Source organism: Hypanus sabinus, chromosome 9 (genome assembly GCF_030144855.1).
Source record: "Hypanus sabinus isolate sHypSab1 chromosome 9, sHypSab1.hap1, whole genome shotgun sequence".
NCBI classification, from domain to species: domain Eukaryota; kingdom Metazoa; phylum Chordata; class Chondrichthyes; order Myliobatiformes; family Dasyatidae; genus Hypanus; species Hypanus sabinus.
In genome coordinates, this window is record NC_082714.1 from 80,804,282 (window position 1) to 80,821,315 (window position 17,034).

General features: G+C 55.9%; 1 protein-coding gene and 1 long non-coding RNA gene across 2 annotated transcripts in view; one reads left to right on the forward strand and one right to left on the reverse strand.

Moving 5' to 3' along the window:
* tmod4 (tropomodulin 4 (muscle)) overlaps positions 1 to 17,034 on the forward strand; it is a 59,304-nt gene that overhangs the window by 23,742 nt on the left and 18,528 nt on the right. The window contains exons 5-6 of the mRNA XM_059978690.1: positions 9,422 to 9,511; positions 13,311 to 13,447. Coding sequence (XP_059834673.1) covers positions 9,422 to 9,511; positions 13,311 to 13,447 — 227 coding nt within the window. The remainder of the gene's footprint in view (positions 1 to 9,421; positions 9,512 to 13,310; positions 13,448 to 17,034) is intronic.
* LOC132398857 (uncharacterized) lies at positions 12,388 to 15,490 on the reverse strand. Its single transcript, XR_009513829.1, has 3 exons — positions 15,409 to 15,490; positions 13,468 to 13,551; positions 12,388 to 12,506 (listed from the first exon to the last, which is right to left on the reverse strand). It is a non-coding gene; the product is annotated as an uncharacterized LOC132398857 (long non-coding RNA).

Below are 17,034 nucleotides of genomic sequence, written 5' to 3' on the forward strand. Positions count from 1 at the left end.
GTTCCCTTCACCCCCTCCCACAGCGTTCCCTTCACCCCCCTCCCACAGCGTTCCCTCCTCACCCCCTCCCACAGCGTTCCCTCCTCACCCCCTCCCCACAGCGTTCCCTTCACCCCCTCCCACAGCGTTCCGTCTCACCCCCTCCCACAGCGTTCCCTCCTCACCCCTCCCACAGCGTTCCTCCTCACCCCTCCCACAGCGTTCCTCTCACCCCCTCCCACAGCGTTCCCTCTCACCCCTCCCACAGCGTTCCCTTCACCCCCTCCCACAGCGTTCCCTCCTCACCCCCTCCCACAGCTGTTCCCTCCTCACCCCCTCCCACAGCGTTCCCTCCTCACCCCTCCCACAGCGTTCCTCCTCACCCCCTCCACAGCGTTCCCTCCTCACCCCCTCCCACAGCGTTCCCTTCACCCCCTCCACAGCGTTCCCTCCTCACCCCTCCCACAGCGTTCCCTCCTCACCCCTCCCACAGCGTTCCCTCCTCACCCCTCCCACAGCGTTCCCTTCCTCACCCCCTCCCACAGCGTTCCCTTCACCCCCTCCCACAGCGTTCCCTTCACCCCCTCCCACAGCGTTCCTTCACCCCCTCCCACAGCGTTCCCTCCTCACCCCCTCCCACAGCGTTCCTCCTCACCCCTCCCACAGCGTTCCCTCCGCACCCCCTCCCACAGCGTTCCTCCTCACCCCCTCCCACAGCGTTCCCTCCTCACCCCCTCCCACAGCGTTCCCTCCTCACCCCCTCCCACAGCGTTCCCTCCTCACCCCCTCCCACAGCGTTCCCTTCACCCCTCCCACAGCGTTCCTCTCACCCCCTCCCACAGCGTTCCCTCCTCACCCCCCTCCCACAGCGTTCCCTCCTCACCCCCTCCCACAGCGTTCCCTCTCACCCCCTCCCACAGCGTTCCCTTCACCCCCTCCCACAGCGTTCCCTCCACCCCCTCCCACAGCGTTCCCTCTCACCCCCTCCACAGCGTTCCCTCTCACCCCCTCCCACAGCGTTCCCTTCACCCCCTCCCACAGCGTTCCCTTCACCCCCTCCCACAGCGTTCCCTCCTCACCCCCCTCCCACAGCGTTCCCTCCTCACCCCCTCCCACAGCGTTCCCTTCACCCCCTCCCACAGCGTTCCCTCCTCACCCCCTCCCACAGCGTTCCCCTTCACCCCCTCCCACAGCGTTCCCTCAGTTCTCTCACCCCCTCCCACAGCGTTCCCTTCACCCCCTCCCACAGCGTTCCCTTCACCCCTCCCACAGCGTTCCCTCCTCACCCCCTCCACAGCGTTCCTCCTCACCCCTCCACAGCGTTCCCTTCACCCCCTCCCACAGTGTCCCTTCACCCCCTCCCACAGCGTTCCCTCCTCACCCCCTCCCACAGCGTTCCCTCCTCAACCCCCTCCCACAGCGTTCCCTCCTCACCCCCTCCCACAGCGTTCCCTTCACCCCCTCCCACAGCGTTCCTCCTCACCCCTCCCACAGCGTTCCCTCCTCACCCCCTCCCACAGCGTTCCCTTCTCACCCCCTCCCACAGCGTTCCCTCCTCACCCCCTCCTACAGTGTTCCCTCCTCACCCCCTCCCACAGCGTTCCCTCCTCACCCCCTCGCACTGCGTTCCTCCTCACCCCTCCCACAGCGTTCCCTCCTCACCCCCCTCCCACAGCGTTCCCTCCTCACCCCCTCCTACAGTGTTCCCTTCTCACCCCCCTCCCACAGCGTTCCCTCCTCACCCCCTCCTACAGTGTTCCCTCCTCACCCCCTCCCACAGCGTTCCCTCCTCACCCCTCCCACAGCGTTCCCTCCTCACCCCCTCCCACAGCGTTCCCCTCCTCCACCCCCCCCTCCTACAGTGTTCCCTCCTCACCCCCTCCCACAGCGTTCCCTTCACCCCCTCCCACAGCGTTCCCTCCTCACCCCCTCCACAGCGTTCCCTCCTCACCCCCTCCTACAGCGTTCCCTCCTCACCCCTCCCACAGCGTTCCCTCCTCACCCCTCCCACAGCGTTCCCTTCACCCCCTCCCACAGCGTTCCCTCCTCACCCCCTCCCACAGCGTTCCCTCCTCACCCCCGTCCCACAGCGTTCCCTCCTCACCCCTCCCACAGCGTTCCCTTCACCCCCTCCCACAGCGTTCCCTTCTCACCCCTCCCACAGCTTTCCTCCTCACCCCCTCCTACAGCGATCCCTCCTCAGTCCTCCCACAGCGTTCCCTCCTGACCCCCTCCCACAGCGTTCCCTCCTCACCCCCTCCCACAGCGTTCCCTCCTCCCCATCCCTCAGCGTTCCCTCCTCACCCCCTCCCACAGCGGTTCCCTCCTCACCCCCTCCCACAGCGTTCCCTCCTCACCCCCTCCCACAGCGTTCCCTCCTCACCCCCTCCCACAGCGTTCCCTTCTCACCCCTCCCACAGCGTTCCCTCCTCACCCCCTCCTACAGTGTTCCCTCCTCACCCCCTCCCACAGCGTTCCCTCCTCACCCCCTCCCACAGCGTTCCCTCCTCACCCCCTCCCACAGCGTTCCCTCCTCACCCCCTCCTACAGTGTTCCCTCCTCACCCCCTCCCAGCAGCGTTCCCTTCTCACCCCCTCCCACAGCGTTCCCTCCTCACCCCCTCCTACAGTGTTCCCTCCTCACACCCCCTCCCACAGCGTTCCCTCCTCACCCCCTCCCACAGCGTTCCCTCCTTACCCCTTCGCACTGCGTACCCTCCTCACCCCCTCCCAACAGTGATCCCTCCTCACCCCCTCCCACAGCATTCCCTCCTCACCCCCTCCCACAGCGTTCCCTCCTCACCCCCTCCTACAGTGTTCCCTTCTCACCCCCTCCCACAGCGTTCCCTCCTCACCCCCTCCTACAGTGTTCCCTTCTCACCCCGTCCCACAGCGTTCCCTCCTCACCCCCTCCCACAGCGTTCCCTTCACCCCCTCCCACAGCGTTCCCTCCTCACCCCTCCCACAGCGTTCCCTCCTCACCCCCTCCCACAGCGTTCCCTCCTCACCCCCTGCTACAGCGTTCCCTCCTCACCCCCTCCCACAGCGTTTCCCTTCTCACCCCTCCCACAGCGTTCCCTCCTCACCCCCTCCTACAGCGATCCCTCCTCAGTCCTCCCACAGCGTTCCCTCCTGACCCCCCTCCCACAGCGTTCCCTCCTCACCCCCTCCCACAGCGTTCCCTCCTCCCCATCCCTCAGCGTTCCCTCCTCACCCCCTCCCACAGCGTTCCCTCTTCACCCCCTCCGTGTACCTGTCCATATCCCTCTAAACCTTTCCTATCCGTGTACCTGTCCGTATCCCTCTGAACCTTTCCTATCCGTGTACCTGTCCGTATCCCTCTGAACCTTTCCTATCCGTGTACCTGTCCGTATCCCTCTGAACCTTTCTATCCGTGTACCTGTCCGTATCTCTCTAAACCTTTCCTATCCGTGTACCTGTCCATATCCCTATAAACCTTTCCTATCCGTGTACCTGTCCGTATCCCTCTGAACCTTTCCTATCGGTGTACCTGTCCGTATCCTCTAAACCTTTCCTATCCACGTACCTGTCCGTATCCCTCTAAACCTTTCCTATCCGTGTACCTGTCCATATCCCTCTGAACCTTTCCTATCCACGTACCTGTCCGTATCCCTCTAAACCTTTCCTATCCGTGTACCTGTCCATATCCCTCTAAACCTTTCCTTTCCGTGTACCTGTCCGTATCCCTCTAAACCTTTCCTATCCGTGTACCTGTCCGTATCCCTCTAAACCTTTCCTTTCCGTGTACCTGTCCGTATCCCTCTAAACCTTTCCTATCCGTGTACCTGTCCGTATCCCTCTAAACCTTTCCTTTCCGTGTACCTGTCCGTATCCCTCTAAACCTTTCCTATCCGTGTACCTGTGCGTATCCCTCTGAACCTTTCCTATCATGTACCTGTCCGTATCCCTCTAAACCTTTCCTATCCGTGTACCTGTCCGTATCCCTCTAAACCTTTCCTATCCGTGTACCTGTCCGTATCCCTCTAAACCTTTCCTATCCGTGTACCTGTCCGTATCCCTCTAAACCTTTCCTATCCGTGTACCTGTCCGTATCCCTCTAAACCTTTCCTATCCGTGTACCTGTCCGTATCCCTCTAAACCTTTCCTATCCGTGTACCTGTCCGTATCCCTCTGAACCTTTCCTATCCGTGTACCTGTCCGTATCCCTCTAAACCTTTCCTATCCGTGTACCTGTCCGTATCCCTCTGAACCTTTCCTATCCGTGTACCTGTCCGTATCCCTCTGAACCTTTCCTATCCGTGTCCCTGTCCGTATCCCTCTGAACCTTTCCTATCCGTGTACCTGTCGTATCCCTCTGAACCTTTCCTATCCGTGTACCTGTCCGTATCCCTCTAAACCTTTCCTATCCATGTACCTGTCCGTATCCCTCTGAACCTTTCCTATCCGTGTACCTGTCCGTATCCCTCTAAACCTTTCCTATCCGTGTACCTGTCCGTATCCCTCTGAACCTTTCCTATCCGTGTACCTCGTCCGTATCCCTCTAAACCTTTCCAATCCGTGTACCTGTCCGTATCCCTCTAAACCTTTCCTATCCGTGTACCTGTCCGTATCCCTCTAAACCTTTCTATCTGTGTACCTGTCCGTATCCCTCTAAACCTTTCCTATCTGTGTACCTGTCCGTATCCCTCTAAACCTTTCCTATCCGTGTACCTGTCCGTATCCCTCTAAACCTTTCCTATCTGTGTACCTGTCCGTATCCCTCTAAACCTTTCCCATCCGTGTACCTGTCCGTATCCCTCTAAACCTTTCCTATCCGTGTACCAGTCCGTATCCCTCTAAACCTTTCCTATCCGTGTACCTGTCCGTATCCCTCTAAACCTTTCCTATCCGTGTACCTGTCCGTATCCCTCTGAACCCTTTCCTATTGTCCCGTGTACCTGTCCGTATCCCTCTAACCTTTCACCTGTTCTGTGAAGTGTTGTGATGGGCACCGCACTGTCATGCTGCAGGGAAGATGTTTGTATGTTTTCCTATGTGAGTACATTGGTTTCCCCTGGGTGCTCTAGTTTCCTCCCACAGTCCAAAGCTGTACCAGTTGGTAGGTTAATTTGTCATTCTGCATTGTCCTGTGGCTGGGCTAGTGTTGCTGCTGGTGTGGCTTGTTGGGTTTGAAGGGTCTGTTCCCCGCTGTACCTCTAAATAAATTATGCATCGAATCTTTGTGACAGTAAGAGTGCAAGGTGTTGTGTAGAGTGGACAGCCAGAGGGTATCCTTCTGATGTGATTGAAGAAAGTATCAGGGGGAGTGTCAGAGGTCACGCTGGGTGTCTGGAATGTGCTACCAGGGTTGATGGAGGCGGGTACAATAGAGGAGTTTAAGGGGCTCTTGGACGGGACATGTCAACGTGCAGGCAGGAGGGGGGTTTTGTTTATAATTCCCCAGGGTGGTCAGCAGAGATTTGGTGGCTGAAGGTCTGTTCCTGTGCTGTACGTTCCACACTATCAGTATGGTGTCTGTACTGTACCGAGGAGTGAGGTACCGGGTGGGTGGTCAGGGAGACTGGAAGGAGTGTGGTGTGTGGGGGGGGGGGGGGGGGGTTTGTGAGGGGAGACAAGAAATGAGGAGGCAGAGCTTCAGGGGGAAGGCTGTGATCTGTCTCCTTGTCAGGAGTCTCCGATTCCCATGGGTCAGCACTGGGCACTGTGCCAAGGCAGGTGGCTGAGACCCAATATAGATCACAGATGGGTAATCCATCTGCCACAGCCAGGTCACCCGGGGTTACTCGACTCCCTGGAGCGATGGAGGGGGAAGGGTGGGAGCCACTTTCTAGATGTCTTCCGTGGAGAAAGGGGGAGTAGAGCTCCCTTCTCTCAAAGGTTTCACCCTGCATATCGGTGCCACCCCACTCATAGTGCAGCACCTTCATTCTGTCCACCACAAAAGGCAGGATTTCCCAGTGGCCTCCCATTCTGACACGTGTGTCCATGGTCACCTCTACTGCCACGATGAGGTTGGAAGAGTAACGACTTGTATTCGATCTCGGTAGCCTCCAACCTGAAGACATGAACATCGATTTCACTAACCGCTGGTAAATACTAACCCTGCCCCCCCACCCATTATCTCTGTTTCTATTCCCCATTATGGTTCCCTCCTCACCTCTTCTCTCCTTTCCTTCTCATCACCTCTCTATAGTGACCCTCTCCCTTCCCTTTCTCCTGTGGTCCAGTCTCCTCTCCTATTGGTTCCTTCCTCTTCAGCCCTTTACCTCTTCCACCTATCACCTCCCAGCTTCTTAATTCCCTCTCCCATCCATTGACCTTCCCCTGTACCTACTCTCATGTATCACCTGCCAGATGGTCCTCCTTTACCCCCCCCCCCCACCTTATCTGGCTTTTTCCCCTTCCTTTCCAGTCTAGATGAAGGGGCTCGGCCTAATCGACTGTTTATTCCTCTCCATAGATGCTGTCTGACCTGCTGGGTTCATTCAGCATTTTTATGGTGTAGTCTAAAGTTCCATTGCCCGCGGAGAGTCTGTGCCTAACCTATGTCCTGGGAGGGTGTGATGGGACGGTGTATAGAATTATAGAACAGTATTGTGCAGGTACTTCAGCCCAACCAGTTGGTGCTAGCCCAGCCAGTCCCAGTTTCCTGCATTTCTCCCAAGCTGGCATGTGCCTGTTGAGTTGTTGTTGATGCATGGGAAGTCTAGTTGTCCACAGGCTTTAGCTGAAGTAGTTGGCCGGGCCTTTCTAACTGCTGGCACCCAGCTGGGTTCGAACTCGTGACCACTGGTGATGCCACGACACCACCGACAGCCCAACCCCTCCAAGATGCTTTGTAAATCGTACTGTTTTACCCGTCACAACCACTACCTCCGGCAGATGGTCCACATGCAGAGTGAAGCAATTGCCCCTCGGGTTCCTATTAAATCATTCTTATCCCACTGGAAATCTCCGTGCCCCCCCCCCTTAGATTTGGACTTGTCTACCAAATGCTGATTGATTCTGTTCCTCAGAATTCCCTACAGTGACTTCCTGAGTCTACTGTGTCAATCCTCTACCTCCAATCTGTGTCTGACCCGGGAGTGTGTGATCGGACGGTGTAGAGGGAGTTTCACTCTGTGTCTGACCCCGGGAGTGTGTGATGAGACGGTGTGGAGAGAGTTTCACTCTGTGTCTGACCCCGGGAGTGTGTGATGGGACGGTGTAGAGGGAGTTTCACTCTGTGTCTGACCCGGGAGTGTGTGATGGGACAGTGTGGAGGGAGTTTCACTCTGTGTCTGACCCCGGGAGTGTGTGATGGGACGGTGTAGAGGGAGTTTCACTCTGTGTCTGACCCTGGGAGTGTGTGATGGGATGGTGTGGAGGGAGTTTCACTCTGTGTCTGACCCCGGGAGTGTGTGATGGGACGGTGTGGAGGGAGTTTCACTCTGTGTCTGACCCCGGGAGTGTGTGATGGGACGGTGTGGAGGGAGTTTCACTCTGTGTCTGACCCCGGGAGTGTGTGATGGGACGGTGTAGAGGGAGTTTCACTCTGTGTCTGACCCGGGAGTGTGTGATGGGACGGTGTAGAGGGAGTTTCACTCTGTGTCTGACCCTGGGAGTGTGTGATGGGACAGTGAGGAGAGAGTTTCACTCTGTGTCTGACCCCGGGAGTGTGTGATGGGACAGTGTGGAGGGAGATTCACTCTGTGTCTGACCCCGGGAGTGTGTGATGGGACGGTGTGGAGGGAGTTTCACTCTGTGTCTGACCCCGGGGGTGTGTGATGGGACGGTGTAGAGGGAGCTTCACTCTTTGTCTGACCCCGGGAGTGTGTGATGGGACGGTGTAGAGGGAGCTTCATTCTGTCTAACCCCGGGAGTGTGTGATGGGACGGTGTAGAGGGAGCTTCACTCTGTGTCTGACCCCGGGAGTGTGTGATGGGACGGTGTAGAGGGAGTTTCACTCTGTGTCTGACCCGGGAGTGTGTGATGGGACGGTGTAGAGGGAGGTTCACTCTGTGTCTGACCCGGGAGTGTGTGATGGGACGGTGTGGAGGGAGCTTCATTCTGTCTAACCCCGGGGGTTTCTGATGAGACGATGTGGGGAGGGTCTGACCCCGGGGGTTGTGATGGGACGGTGCGGGGAGGATCTGACCCCGAGGGTTGTGATGGGACGGTGTGGGGAGGGTCTGACCCCGGGAGTTGTGATGGGTCAGTGTGGGAAGGGTCTGACCCCGGGAGTTGTAATGGGACGGTGTGGGGAGGGTCTGACCCCGGGAGTTGTGATGGGACGGTGTGGGGAGTGTCTGACCCCGGGAGTTGTGACGGGACGGTGTGGGGGGGGTCTGACCCCGGGAGTTGTGATGGGACGGTGTGGGGAGGGTCTGACCCCGGGAGTTGTGTTGGGTCAATGTGGGGAGGGTCTGACCCCGGGGGTTGTGATGGGACGGTGTGGGGAGTGTCTGACCCCGGGAGTTGTGATGGGACGGTGTGGGGAGGGTCTGACCCCGGGGGTTGTGATGGGACGGTGTGGGGAGGGTCTGACCCCGGGGGTTGTGATGGGTGATGTGGGGAGGGTCTGACCCCGGGAGTTGTGGTGGGTCAATGTGGGGAGGGTCTGACCCCGGGAGTTGTGATGGGACGGTGTGGGGAGTGTCTGACCCCGGGAGTTGTGATGGGACAGTGTGGGGAGGGTCTGACCCCAGGGGTTGTGATGGGACGGTGTGGGGAGTGTCTGACCCCGGGAGTTGTGATGGGACGGTGTGGGGAGGGTCTGACCCGGGGAGTTGTGATGGGACGGTGTGGGGAGGGTCTGACCCCGGGGGTTGTGATGGGACGGTGTGGGGGAGGGTCTGACCCTGGGGGTTGTGATGGGACGGTGTGGGGAGGGTCTGACCCCGGGGGTTGTGATGGGACGGTGTGGGGAGTGTCTGACCCCGGGAGTTGTGATGGGACGGTGTGGGGAGGGTCTGACCCGGGGAGTTGTGATGGGACGGTGTGGGGAGGGTCTGACCCCGGGGGTTGTGATGGGACAGTGTGGGGAGGGTCTGACCCCGGGGGTTGTGATGGGACGGTGTGGGGAGGGTCTGACCCCGGGAGTTGTGATGGGACGGTGTGGGGAGGGTCTGACCCGGGGGTTGTGATGGGACGGTGTGGGGAGGGTCTGACCCCGGGGGTTGTGATGGGACGGTGTGGGGAGGGTCTGATCCGGGGAGTTGTGATGGGACGGTGTGGGGAGGGTCTGACCCCGGGGGTTCTGATGGGTCAATGTGGGGAGGGTCTGACCCCGGGGGTTGTGATGGGACGGTGTGGGGAGGGTCTGACCCCGGGGGTTGTGATGGGACGGTGTGGGGAGGGTCTGACCCGGGGAGTTGTGATGGGACGGTGTGGGGAGGGTCTGACCCCGGGGGTTGTGATGGGACGGTGTGGGGAGGGTCTGACTAATGAACAAAATCCCTGATGACTGCTCTGTTTTTCAGCAATTCTGGGGATGTACAAGCTGATGAGCAACAAGCAGTACTACGATGCGCTGGCAAGTGGAACAATCATCAACAAGGAGGGCATAAACAGTGAGTGACAACATTATTCCGGCAGCCTTCTGCCCCCGGGAACTCTGCCGTGATCCCTCACCACCCACGAACTGCTTGTTTCTCTCGTGCGGTCCCAGGCAGTAAAATCACTTCTGCTACTAGTGAACATGGACTAAATGTTCTTTGGAATCTCTTGTCCATTGAACTGAACCAATGGGTCATATTTCTCATGTTTCCTCCATCTTTTGCTTCAGTTTGGACTCTGCAGGAGTGTCAGTAGTGTCAAGGGACAGTCCTCTCCTCTGGTGCTGCAGTTAGTCCACGTATTCAACATCTGCCACATTACCTCTGCAAGGTGCAGGTCGGGAGTGTGATGGGACACATTTCACACCCTGAGTTAAACTCTTGGGGGCTTGGGAACCTCGACACCACCCATGACAAAGTGGCCCAGTTGAATGGCATACCATTTACCCCACCCCCAGCAAACACCACCCCCTCTCCACCACAGTGGCTGCAGTGTGTACCATCAACAAAACGCACCACGGTTACTTACCAGGTCATCCCGACAACCAATTTCAAATTGACTGCCTCTCCCACCTTGGGGAACTCCCATCCTCCGTGGGATCCCCTTCCACCATCCTGGACTGGGAAATACTTCGGCCACACCTACACTATCTCCGGCTACGAATCCCGGAACTTCCTTCCCATCAGCACTGTGAGAGACTCTTCCCCACACTGACTGTGGCAGTTTGAAATTGCAGTTCCTAAGACCACCAAAGAGTCACACAGCTGGGAAACAGCCCAATGGCTCAACTGGTCCATGATGACCAAAATTCCCATCGAACCAAGCTTGCCCATTTTCTCACAATTGTCCTATCCGTGTACCTGTCCATATCTTTCTAAACCTTTCCTATCCGTGTACCTGTCCATATCCCTCTAAACCTTTCCTATCCGTGTACCTGTCCGTATCCCTCTAAACCTTTCCTATCCGTGTCCCTGTCCGTATCCCTCTAAACCTTTCTTATCCGTGTACCTGTCCGTATCTTTCTAAACCTTTCCTATCCGTGTACCTTTCCGTATCCCTCTAAACCTTTCCTATCCGTGTACCTGTCCGTATCTTTCTAAACCTTTCCTATCCGTGTACCTTTCCATATCCCTCTAAACCTTTCCTGTCCGTGTACCTGTCCATATCTTTCTAAACCTTTCCTATCCGTGTACCTGTCCGTATCTTTCTAAACCTTTCCTATCCGTGTACCTGTCCGTATCCCTCTGAACCTTTCCTATCCGTGTACCTGTCCGTATCCCTCTAAACCTTTCCTATCGGTGTACCTGTCCGTATCCCTCTAAACCTTTCCTATCGGTGTACCTGTCCGTATCCCTCTAAACCTTTCCTATCCGTGTACCCGTCCGTACCCCTCTAAACCTTTCCTATCCGTGTACCTGTCCGTATCCCTCTAAACCTTTCCTATCCTTATCTCTCTGAACCTTTCCTATCCGTGTGTTTGTCCATTTGTCTTTTAAATGCTGTTAATGTACCTGCCTCAACCACTTCCTCTGGCAGCTCATTCTACAGACTGACCACCCTCTGGGTACAGAAGTTGCCCTTCAGGTTCCAATTAAGTCTCTGCCCTCTCATCTTAAACCCCTGTTCTCTGGCAGCATCACCAACGTTTTGGAGAACTGTAACTTTATGTCCCAACTCTTGTACACTGTGGCCTACCTGATGAAGGCCAGCATGTCAAATGCCTTCCTCACCACCCTGTCAACCTGTACCCCTCGTTCCCTCTGTTCTACAGCATTCTTCAGGGCCCTGGCATTGACTGTGAAAGTCCTGCCTTGGTTTGTCTTCTCAAAATGTGACACTGATAACAGCTGATAACGTGCCCTGACGAAGATCATTCAGCCCCTTGAACCCCCCCTTCATTCAGTGTATTCTGCCATCTCGCCACTTCATTGCACTGACCCCCGACCCGTCAATTCCCCCAATAGGCTTCCACCTTGAAATTCCTCGGCATGCGAAGCACGTCACGAAAGAATTCCAAATATTCCACAGCCTCTTTGGTGATGAAATCATTCCCATGTCCAACCAGAATCATTGACCCCTCATCCTCAGTTGGTGACCCTCTCAAGTCCTCTGAGAGTTATGTCCATTTCAATGAGATCTCCCCTCGTTCTGGTTCAGAGAGGTCATGCCGCAAGGAAACAGGCCCTTTGGCCCATCATGACTGCACTAACCCTACTTGCCAGCGTTAATTCCATTTCCCTGTAAAATTTCACTGTTCCTCCCTCCTCCACCTCCTCTGGAAGCTCATTCCAAGTACCAACTACTGTGAGAACATTTCTGCCCTGCAGATCGGTTAGACCATTAGATGTAGGAACACAATTAAGGCATTCAACCATCAATTCTGCTCTGCCATTTCATTATGACGAATTTCTAATCCCTCAGCCCCATTCTCCTGCCTTCTTCCTGTAACCTTCGACACCCTTACTGATCAAGAACTTATCAATCTTTTCTTTAAATATACCCAACGACCTGACCTGCAACAATGAATTCCACTGAGTCATCTCCCTCTTGCTGAATTCCTCCTCTCTGTAGCATCCAAATCATCATCTTTCAAACCCCCTCCCTCTCCAGTTCAACCTATCTCCTCTGGTTTTAGACACCTCTGAAAGATTGGGACTATTTACTCTAAATATGCCACATTTTTTCCATGCTGACTCTGTCCTCCCATTTAGCCCTCTAAGCGTCTCCTACCCGTGTATTTTCATTGTTACCGATGTGCCAGCCTCAATCAATATTTCAAATCAGCACCACCCTCAGTCTGAAGAAGCAGCCTGTAATGTCCTGTGTAAATCTGATCTTAAATGTTCAGTTTACGTCCCTCATGATCTTGAATGCCTCCAGCAGGTCACCACTGAATCACTCACGTTCCAGTCCACACAGTCTCTCCGTGTAACTCAGGCCCCAAGTCCAGGCAGTCATCAACATCCTGGTAGATCTTTTCCGCATTAGTTCTCGTTAACGACATCATTCCTAAAACAGGATGAGTACAAAGTACTCTGAGATTGGCCTCACCAATGGGATCCCCCTGCTCCACAACACCCCTCGTACCACCTCTCAGCTCTGTAGCTCCAGAGGTATTGGAACCAGCCTATCAGAATTCAGATTCAGATGTACGCTCAGTGGCCACTTTATTAGGTACACCTCAATAATGCAAATATCTAATCAGCCAATCATGTGGCAGCATCTCAATGCATGTAAACATGCAGACATGGTCAAGAGATTCATTTGTTGTTCAGGCCAAATGTCAGGATGGAGAAGAAATATGATCTAAGTGACTTTGAACGTGGAATGATTGTTGGTGCCAGACGGGGTGGATTGAGTATGTTCGAAACTGCTGATCTCCTGCGATTTTCACACACAACAGTCTCTAGAGTCTACTGAGAATGGTGCGAGAAACAAGACAACAGCTCTGTGGGTGAAAACGCTTTGTTAATAAGAGAGGCCAGAGGAGAATGGTCAGACTGGTTCACGCTGACAGGAAGGCGACAGCACCTCAAACCACCAGGCAATACAACAGTGGTGTGCAGGAGAGCACCCCCGAGTGTTGAACCTTGACATGGACGGGCTACTGCGTGTTCTCCTAGTACATTGCCACCGCCTGTATTTGTCACATGTAAGGTACAACGAAACATATGGTGTCACCTGCGTCAGCAACCAACATGCCCAAGAATGTGGTGGGGCCAGTCTGCCACCCAAAGCCTATTTGAAGGGCAAATGGGATGGGTAATAAATGGTGGCAGGCCCAGAGAACTTTGTTTTTGTTTTGTCTGGTAGGTGTTGTGAAACCGGATTCTTATGAATATAAACCAGTGCCCGATGAACCGCCCAACGAAACGGACGTAGGGGACACCATGAAGAGAATAAAAAACAACGATAAGGATCTCGTGGAGGTCAACCTCAACAACATTCAGGTGATCCTTCCCTCTGTTACCTGCTGTGCTGATCAATGAGGAGAGGCCCCAGTCTCTTGTTGTTCATTGGTACTCCGCCTCTCTCCAGCAATCCAACGTAAACTCTGACCATGAGTAAATGAAAACTTATTTTTAAAAAATAATCTTTTGAACACAGAGAGCAACTCTTCCTGTACCATCCCATCACACACTCCCGGGGTCAGACACAGAGTGAAACTCCCTCTACACCGTCCCATCACACACTCCCGGGGTCAGACACAGAGTGAAACTCCCTCCACACCGTCCCATCACACACTCCCGGGGTCAGACACAGAGTGAAGCTCCCTCCACACCATCCCATCACTCACTCCCGGGGTCAGACACACTCCCTCCACACCGTCCCATCACACACTCCCGGGGTCAGACACAGAGTGAAGCTCCCTCTACACCGTCCCATCACACTCCCGGGGTCAGACAGAGTGAAACTCCCTCTACACTGTCCCATCACACACTCCCAGGATCAGACACAGAGTGAAACTCCCTCCACACCGTCCCATCACACACTCCCGGGGTCAGACACAGAGTGAAACTCCCTCCACACCGTCCCATCACACACTCCCGGGGTCAGACACAGAGTGAAGCTCCCTCCACACTGTCCCATCACACACTCCCGGGGTCAGACACAGAGTGAATCTCCCTCCACACCGTCCCATCACACACTCCCGGGGTCAGACACAGAGTGAAACTCCCTCCACACCGTCCCATCACACACCCGGGATCAGACACAGAGTGAAACTCCCTCTACACCGTCCCATCACACACTCCCGGGGTCAGACACAGAGTGAAACTCCCTCCACACTGTCCCATCACACACCCCCAGGGTCAGACACAGAATGAAACTCCCTCCACACCGTCCCATCACACACTCCCGGGGTCAGACACAGAGTGAAACTCCCTCCACACCGTCCCATCACACACTCCCGGGGTCAGACACAGAGTGAAACTCCCTCTACATCGTCCCATCACACACTCCCGCGGTCAGACACAGAGTGAAACTCCCTCCACACCGTCCCATCACACACTCCCGGGGTCAGACACAGAGTGAAACTCCCTCCACACCGTCCCATCACACACTCCCGGGGTCAGACACAGAGTGAAACTCCCTCCACACCGTCCCATCACACACTCCCGGGGTCAGACACAGAGTGAAACTCCCTCCACACTGTCCCATCACACACCCCCAGGGTCAGACACAGAATGAAACTCCCTCCACACCGTCCCATCACACACTCCCGGGGTCAGACACAGAGTGAAACTCCCTCCACACCGTCCCATCACACACTCCCGGGGTCAGACACAGAGTGAAACTCCCTCTACATCGTCCCATCACACACTCCCGCGGTCAGACACAGAGTGAAACTCCCTCCACACCGTCCCATCACACACTCCCGGGGTCAGACACAGAGTGAAACTCCCTCCACACCGTCCCATCACACACTCCCGGGGTCAGACACAGAGTGAAGCTCCCTCCACACTGTCCCATCACACACTCCCGGGGTCAGACACAGAGTGAAACTCCCTCCACACCATCCCATCACACACTCCCGGGGTCAGACACAGAGTGAAACTCCCTCCACACTGTCCCATCACACACTCCCGGGGTCAGACACAGAGTGAAACTCTTCTGAATGCACTGGGAGAAATCGAGGAAAAACTGCTGTATTAAGGTTGTGGGTTACTTGGGGTTGGTTTGAAACGTCTCTTGGACATCTAAGTGAGCGGCTGGTTTAGTGTGGAAGCTTCGTTTGGAGCTTTTCTGCCAGTTTGGACAGGGTTCGTTGATGGCTGCGAATTGCGCAGCACCCAGCTATGGCTGCTGGCAATTCGCCAGGAAGCCGGGTCACTCCAAAAACAAGAGACAATGCCGTTGTTCCCCCACTGACATCGGGACACCTCCTTCCATCTTTATCGTCGTGACTCACGTTCGGTGTAGGAGCCGAAGCATCGTTTGAGACGTCTCTACTTCTCACGGCCTGGAGTTTCTGCAGGACTAATGGAGTCTTTCCTGGCGTTGGAATTTCTGGCACTGAGCCAGCAAGGTACTGTCGAGTACAAACTTTTCTGGCCAGTTACTCAACTCGCTCCAGGACTTTAGAAGCAGCAGCACCACCGTATCATTCTCGATTGGGACACAGAAGCAACATGCCGGACCGGTCTACTGGGAGTTGCAGGCCTTCGGGGAGTTATGCAAAGGCGGCTGCCTCTCCGGCCTCGGACAACGCCCTGTTTCGGACGGTGAAAGTTGAACGCGGGGTGCAATGTATTTTGTGAACTGGAACTACCCTGAAAAGGTGCGCGGAGGCTATGGAGGACTTGTTGGGGAGAGATGGTGTTTTGGCCACTGAGAAAGAGTTCGGGAAGGCAGTGTTTTATCTGAGGAGTGATGAGTTGGTGCATCGGGCCCTCAGTATGGGGACTACGGTGGAAAACATCCTTTTACAGATGGAGCTGGTGACAGCTCCCACACAACGCATCGTCCTCGGTCACGTACAGCCTTTCTTCCCTAATGAGGACCTGCTTCCCGCACTGGCCCGCTTGGGGCAAGTACGGTCAGAGATAACTGCCATCAGGCACAAATTCAGGAGGCGCACCCTCCGGACCGTAATCTCTTTCCGGCGACAGGTATTCATGAAACTGGAAAGGGAGGATGAAGTTGAGGGCCGGTTTACTGTCCGGCACGGGGGGGTAGATTATCAGGTGTATTGGAGCTCTGAGCGCCCACGGTGCCATGCGTGCGGGGAGGTGGGGCACTTTCGGAGGGACTGTCCTAGCACCCGAAAACCCAGGGAGTCCACTTCGGGAACCAGTGCCCTAGCTACCTCTGCCCCTGATCCCATCCCTGCTCCTACACCTGTGCCGGCCCCTGCTCCTGCCCCTGACCCTGTCTCTACCCCTGTCCCTATTCCTACATCTGTTCCAGTCTCTGCTCCTGCCCCTGACCCTGTCTCTACCCCTGTCCCTGTTCCTACATCTGTTCCAGTCTCTGCTCCTGCCCCTGACCCTGTCTCTAACCCTGTCCCTGTTCCTACGTCTGTTCCAGTCTCTGCTCCTGCCCCTGACCCTGTCTCTAACCCTGTCCCTGTTCCTACGTCTGTTCCAGTCCCTGCTCCTGCCCCTGACCCTGTCTCTAACCCTGTCCCTGTTCCTACATCTGTTCCAGTCTCTGCTCCTGCCCCTGACCCTGTCTCTAACCCTGTCCCTGTTCCTACATCTGTTCCAGTCTCTGCTCCTGCCCCTGACCCTGTCTCTACCCCGTCCCTGTTCCTACATCTGTTCCAGTCTCTGCTCCTGCCCCTGACCCTGTCTCTAACCCTGTCCCTGTTCCTACATCTGTTCCAGTCTCTGCTCCTGCCCCTGACCCTGTCTCTACCCCTGTCCCTGTTCCTACATCTGTTCCAGTCTCTGCTCCTGCCCCTGACCCTGTCTCTAACCCTGTCCCTGTTCCTACATCTGTTCCAGTCTCTGCTCCTGCCCCTGACCCTGTCTCTAACCCTGTCCCTGTTCCTACGTCTGTTCCAGTCTCTGCTCCTGCCCCTGACCCTGTCTCT